The 7,311-nt window shown below is 39.1% G+C and overlaps 1 protein-coding gene across 1 annotated transcript in view; it reads right to left on the bottom strand.

The window, feature by feature from the left end:
• The window catches only part of CDKL5 (cyclin dependent kinase like 5), a gene marked incomplete at its 5' end in the record, with an annotated part of 29,896 nt that overhangs the window by 13,205 nt on the left and 9,380 nt on the right, over positions 1 to 7,311 (bottom strand). Inside the window, one exon of the mRNA XM_057387951.1 lies at positions 4,005 to 4,095. Coding sequence (XP_057243934.1) covers positions 4,005 to 4,095 — 91 coding nt within the window. The remainder of the gene's footprint in view (positions 1 to 4,004; positions 4,096 to 7,311) is intronic.

The following is a 7,311-nucleotide window of genomic DNA, read 5'->3' as shown; positions in this document are numbered from 1 at the left end:
CTTCCTTCCTTTGCCACATTTCCCGTGAGCCACTTCCTCACAGCACAGAAAAGGAAACTTTGACATTAAGGAAATACCCTGAAAACCGAGCCCTCTGTTTCTGCCCTAAATCTGGTGATGCATCTATCACTGCTKGAAAAGGCAGGAGAGGAATTCTCAAGTGCCCCCAGGGAAGTGGTTCTTTTTGAAAAATCTTCCATACAAGAATAATCTTTTTGACTGCAAAGCATTTTCCACTCTCAGYTGAACTCCCACTAACTTCCCATCTCTCTAGAGCTCCTGCATGCACTCTGCTCCTGCATTAATGCTCTTTTTGGGTTGTGCTTAATAGGTGGATAGGCATTCTGGGSCTGGCCACTGGGAAAACAGAAATTCTRRGAAAGCTTTTTTTCAGCATTCATAYAAGAATTTTAATTARAGAGGAAACAAAGTRCTCCTGAAMACTATTCCTTAGRAAATCAAGCGAGGAAGCAATAAAAGCATCATAAAGGAAGTAACTCCTGTTTGGGAGCAAAGCCACGGGTGGGGGTTTGGGGAGAACCCTTTTTTGTACAACTGAATTCTTGCTTGTTGAATTTGTAAAAAATTCTTGTAAACACCCGTATTATTCCAATAATCTCATTTCAATGTTTCGGTTTTGCACACAATGACTAGAGAATTCTTTTCATGTCAAAGAAACAGCATGTAAAAATAATAAAGACTGGAACAAAGACTGAACTGAAAGCATATTTCACTCAGTCTCTTTTTTTTGAAACCTGTAATCCAATAACTCAAACTCTGTTTCAAGAGATTTACCTTACAACTGGCTTGCCTTATTCTGGAATCAGACAGCACCAACAGTTCCAGGTGACAAATTCTACCCTAAATCTGTCTCCTTCACTCCTCCCTTGTGCTGGTAATGATGTTTASAGAAAGAACATCCTCAAACTAAAGAAAAAGAGTATTTGACTTTTTCCCACTGATTACTCATGATCATCTACTTCACTTGTGGGGAAGAACTTGGCCAGAGAAACTGCAAACCTTTATGAGATTTGGTGAGGTGAGGGCAGAAAGTGTTTCTGACAAGAGCCCTGTGAAAGCACAGCTCACTGAACTGACTGCTGTAGCTGGGAAAGATGAAACAGGACACCAAAACGTCAGGAACCACTTGGCTTTGAGAATGTGCCACGAGACACTGTAATCCCCTCCCAACAGCAGCCCAAAATCAGAGTCTGCCCACTGGAACAGGCAGTGAGAGGGAACCACCAGAGGCAAAGCTCACTGTGTCACTGCTCAGTGGATTCACAATTTCCTTACTAATMCTGCCTGGTGACTGCAGTGGATTTGCTCAGACTCAACGTTTGCCCTTTCCAGGTTGCTGCTAGTCCAGCCCACATTAGGTCACAATGCCAAGTAAAGCCTGGGTTTATTCCCTCAGGCACAAAGCAGCAAGAATGGACTCCAATGCCAAGAATCCCCTCTTGAAATATTCTGTTCCTGTGCTGGAAAAGTGAGATTCTGCAGGCAAAGGAGTGAGAGTGCAGGTAAAATCTTACCCTTTTATTATGACAAGAAACCAAACACATCTGTATTTACARCTCCTTTAATTTGCAGTTTTCTCCACTGAAATGTGAAATGGGGAAAAGGCTGTTGTAGGCTGGGCTAACACYAAAGACTAACACCCTTTAGGGGCATGGACCATCACCTTTCCTTGCTCTTAAGAATAAAGGAAGATGAATCACAGTTAAGGATTTTTCACTATTTACTCTGCAGTCAGACACAAATCAGAAAATACCCATTTTTTTAAGGCAGCACAAACTACAACTTGTTTGAAAAGGCAAACTCAAAACTTCTTTTCTGCTTCAGGATCAGTCTCCTCAGATCACAGCAGACTAAAAAATCAAGAGTGACACAGCTGGATAAATGAAATAACCATTACAGGACAGACTATACATCAGAAGCACTATAGTCTATGCCTGCACATATTTAAAATYCTCCAAAACCAGTTTCCATCTAGTMATTTAGCATGCTTTAAAGYCTWCTGGCTTTTAGCAATATTTTGTCATCAAAGGGTACAGAGTATTCCACTCTCAGTAGTTACCTCAGGCTCTCCAAAGTGAATAGGTTTTAGATATTCTGTGAATAATTAGGCAGCAATTTCTTTCCCCTTCTGAAATTTAAATCTTGAATGTTATCACTAAACAAAGATCTCTCTGGGACACATTTTAAAAATTGACAAAGTAAAACTGTGTTTGTTAAAATGTATGTATTTAATAAACCTGTGAAGASTTTTGAATATTAGATGCTTATAAAAATTAGGTAAATGTAAGGAAAGGGGGAATAGGAAAGATGAATGCCTGGGAAATAGAACAGAATTGCCAAGAAAAAGGCATCGCTTTGCCAGAAAAACTTGGCATTAAAAACATCCAGCACCACAATTGAAACATTAAATACACWAATCCCCTCCCTTTCTCTACATGCTAATCAGAGTCAGTCAACTACAAACGATTCCTGCTGAATTCCCTTTGCTAACAAAACCGTTCCAAAAACTGCAGATCACACTAATATTATCTCTGCCAAGCTTTTCACATCTTTCCTCCTAAATCTGCACTACTACTAGAGAGAGAAAGAAAYTATTTGTATTAAAAGGTCACAATTGATGCTTTCTTTCCAAGTCTTTCTTTTCATACTTATACAKCACTGGAAGCTTAACTGTTTCCTCCAAAACATGAAAAATTGAGCTCTGAGTTTTTTAATGGCAACTTTAACGTAAGAGAACAACTGCCAACAAATTTGATTAAGATTAGCACAGCTCTGAGAATACTGGGATGACTTTATTGACAGGGTAATTATTACTTAATTATTTACCTGTTTAAGAAGTATCTAGTTCAGTGTTAATCAAAGGTTCCAACRAAGATTTGTTTCTCAGCAGCACTTAACATGGTGCTTAAACATTTTTAGCAGAGACCAGAACTTTTTTGATTCATCTGAGGCTACCAATTCCTTATTGTAAGAATATGTGTATATAAACACATATGCACTATTCAACTGAACTGTATTCTGTGAGAGTGTTCCTGTAATTTAGATTAAGGCCCTGTTTAACTGGACAGTAAYGGGAAGATCTCATACAATAGATCTCCCCCTTTTTTCCTCCTCCTTTACCCTTTTGGGYCCTATGAATTTGTTCACTCAGTATCACAAAATCTGTTTTACCATGTGAGGTAAAATGCCCATTTTACAGATGAATAAAGGAGCAAAACTCAACTTTTTGGCTGAGCCTACTCATGGAACTACTGATTCCACAGTCAATGCAATGGAAACTTCTCAGAGCTTTATTAAAATGAGTTATTACAGCCTCCTTCAATAAACTCTTCCTAACTAGTAAGAATCTAGCACCATCCTTTTGAGCAGTGCTGGCAAAGAGTGATGACAAACAAAAATCAAAGCACAGAATCAGAAATGTTTGGGGYTGGAAGGGCCATCTGAAGATSATCTCATTCCAGCCCTCCTCACSTGGGCAGGGAACCTTCMCYRGATCAGATTGCTCCAARCCCCATCCACTGCCAGGGRTGAGAAATCCATCCCCAGCTCTTTGGATAACCTGTCCAGAGCCTCATTTCCTCTGAGCAAAGATTTCTCCTGATACAGTTTAGACCCAAAGGATGAGGATAACTGGGAGTGCTGCACTGTGAAAGCTGCACTGTGTGATGTGCACGGGGCTGATGGACATTCCAGCCTGGAGGACACCATGGAAACCTCTTCTGAAAGAATGGAGATGCAGGTGCAGCACTGCAGTACATCTGTTCTAATTCAGATCAGTATTTTAATCAGTTAAACACTGYTCAGCCAAAGACAGGTCAACATGTCAATGATTCATAATGACTTAAAATTTGGAAGCCTTTGGAAATCTTGCATTTAAATCAAGCTCAGTTTTTACACAGGCAAAGCTTACAAGAGGTGCTGAACAAAGCACAGACTCAGTGAAGGTGTATCACTGCAGTTGTTCAAATTCAAGCTGTACTTACCCCAGCAGCAGCTCAGGGGAGCGGTACCATCGTGTAGCCACGTACTCTGTGTAGTTGGCATTGCTGCCTTCAGACAGGTTACGAGCAAAGCCTGCCAGAGGAACAGTGAAATATTAAATYGCAGTTTAAAAACAAAGTGTGCATCAGCCCTGATTCTGGCAGTAAGAGGTCATGTCTGTTTATAGAGAAGCAAATTGTTTACAACCCTGCTGCACAATGATGTCTCCAACACTTGCTTGTCTACTGAAATGCAAGTTTTTATTGATACAAGAACCAAAGTCATCATGAGTGCTTTAATGATCCCTTGCTTTGTGCTCCCCTCACAAATCAGGGGTTTGGCCACATTGGATGCTCTTGTGTACCCACAGCAGACTGATGACATTTACTGTCCCTGTGCCATGTGAGTATTGAAATACTGCACTGAATTTCACTGAGATGCTGTTTGAAGATTCACAACTTTAGAAACATTACACATTCATGTGGACCAGACTCTTYTGGTCACTGATCCCAACCAGTGCAGTCTTTGATTTTTTTAACTGGTCAAAAAACTATAAATTATTCTCATCTAAAGACACACCCCCCCTGGCCTGGCAAGGAAAATGTTCATCTCCTCAAAAGTGGAAAATGAAGAAATCCAGGAACAATCAGCAAAACTGTTTCTATCTGCACTTGGCTCACTCCACAAGTTTTGGCTTTCCAACTATCTCAGCATCACATTCACAACAAAGTTCTTCATGAATTAGGATCAGAAACCATGTCCAAAAGAATGTCTTTATCCACATAATTTTGCTAAGAATAAAAACAATTATCTGCAATTGTACCAAAACTTCCCTACTATCTTAAGGTAAAACCATTATGACCAGTGGCTGAGAGAAGAGGGCATGTACTGGAAAATCCATCGGCAGGAACAATTTAAACTTTTATTTTCATTCTCTTCCATTTATAAAAAGTCAGCCAAGCACCACAGCAACATTACTGGATTTTTCATGTGGAAGTACTCTAGGGCAGATGTTGGCACTGTTTTCTAAAAGCAGCAAGTGTTACTATTTTCCAATAAATAATTAGCAATAAAGTGAGAGAGGACAGACAGATCTCAGCAGTGAGACCCCTCATGTGTCAGCTCTTACTAAAGCTCAAACTGAAATAAGCTTTTGGGATTGAAATGCAGGAGCAGCATTTCCAAAATATTCCTGAGTGGTGTATGGCATCAAAACTCTGTTCAAAATTCACTTCAATATTCCTGAGTGGTGTATGGCATCAAAACTCCATTCAAAATTCACTTCAGTGAAATCACCATAAGTCTTCACATTAATGCATGAACAATGAAGAAAGAATAAAAATTCCAAAGTCTTACAGAAGAATAAGGCATAACTTTATTTCCTGAATCGATAAGTGCTATTTAAATGCAGTAATTGTTTTGCTTTATATCCAAATGCCTTTGCAGAAGCTGCCAAAATTGCCTTACCCACACAACCATGTTTTGTAAAGTTGCAAATTTTAATTATTTTTTATAATTTTTTTTTAGTATTCTGAAAGTGTAAAGCTTAGTGTGAAGCAGCCCAGTTCCACTCACCCTTGTGGAATACTCATTTACTCCAAGATGAAGTAACAATTTGGATGCAGATTATTATTATCAGACTAATGATCATAGAAAATAATTACACATTTGTTAATGACACAGGTTGCAGCTGTTACTTTTTTCGAGCCACCTCTAACATCAGGTGTTAGTAAACTAAAAGGTGTGATGAGTATGATGAGTGTGATGAAGAATGAATATTTCAAAGTTGTCTCAGAATGATAATTCATATCTGCTCCAAATCTAATGAACATTACTGGTGCTGCTGCAGAAAAGCTGGAAAGGAATTCTTTTTTTAATCCCAACATGGGGACTGAGTGAATTTCGAAACATTACTATATTTAGAACTGCTTAGGCAGCCCCATTTCTGCTTCAAATTACATGAGCTAGCTGATTAATCTTGGCAGTGGAAAATCTTTCATTCACATGTTTGAAGAACAGAGAGAAGATAATCAGGAGCTACCAAAGAAATGGGACATTTAAAATGTGGGAAATCCCAGAAAGGGGGAGGGGAAGAAAGGAAATAAATATTGCTGTGACACCACACAGAACAAACATGGACTGAACCAATTCAGGAAAGCAGAATATCTTCCTAAGGGAACAACTGCTTTTATTTTTGGTGATGATGGAGTTTGATTATTGTTCCTTCCTCCARACTGTGATGAGGTGTCAGGAATATTGAAATAAGGGAAGGAAACCAGGGAGAAGATGAGACAAACTGCAAACAGTGAGAAGGGAGAGAAGATAAAGACAGGAAGTGAATGGGGTGAGAGCAACTGTGAAAACAACAGCATTTGCAAAGCCCATTGGAGTCAGGCATAAGGTGAAGAATTCCARTGTTAATGACATGTAAGYACTTTAATAGATGCCTAGAAACACYAGGGAACCTCTATTATTCACAATTTTAAGAATAAACTAAGCAAACACCTGTCAGGAATGACACAGACGTTCTTAATCCTTTCTTTGAGTAGGTGTTAAAACGAGAGGATTTCTYAAGGTCTTTTCCAGTCCCATTTCACCATTTCTATGCTTACACATCCTACAGAGATTAAGAGATTGCTAAAACAAGTCATTTTGAAGCCGTGGTGTTGAAACAGCAAACACAGAAAACCGAATTATTCCAACAATCAGATGCATTTGCTGTAATCAGCACTTGGTCCTGTTCTCTTTTTCCACCTCTCCTGGCAGAAATGACACCCACACAACATGTGTCCAGGCCAGCAAAACAACAATCTCAATTTCATCAGCACGGGATGTACAGAACACATGGCACCAGGATTAYGAAGGACTAGCTCGTTAAAAATTTATCAACTTTTCTGCTCAAACTGCTTTTATCCACTGGGCTGTTGGAAATGGAAGCATTATCCTTTTCTTTGCATTTGTAATCATATGAGGAATGTGACAGGTACCTGTTCCAAAATGTGAATTGTTCAGTAGTCAGACAGCATATGTYAAATCACAATAAAAGACAAATTCTTATATCCAAATCTCTGCATGTTCAGGAAACACCGGTGGTTAACACCATTCTAACACGTATTTTACAGCAATAGCTATTAGCAATTATGTCAATTAGCAGTARCACTAAAAAATTAAAACTGATTCCATCTTAGAAGAGTTGCTGGGAATTTGAAATTCAACTAAAACTGAAAGGCCAATGACAATCAGAACCAACCCAAATGAACATTAAGGATGTTCCCATTGCAGTCAGCCTTCCCTGCCATTGCTGCTCAC

Source organism: Malurus melanocephalus, unplaced genomic scaffold (genome assembly GCF_030028575.1).
Source record: "Malurus melanocephalus ecotype Western Australia unplaced genomic scaffold, MMel_1.1 scaffold_1453, whole genome shotgun sequence".
In the NCBI taxonomy this organism is placed as follows: Eukaryota; Metazoa; Chordata; class Aves; order Passeriformes; family Maluridae; genus Malurus; species Malurus melanocephalus.
Note: the sequence above shows the minus strand (reverse complement) of the source record. Positions and strands in the feature narration are given on the sequence as shown.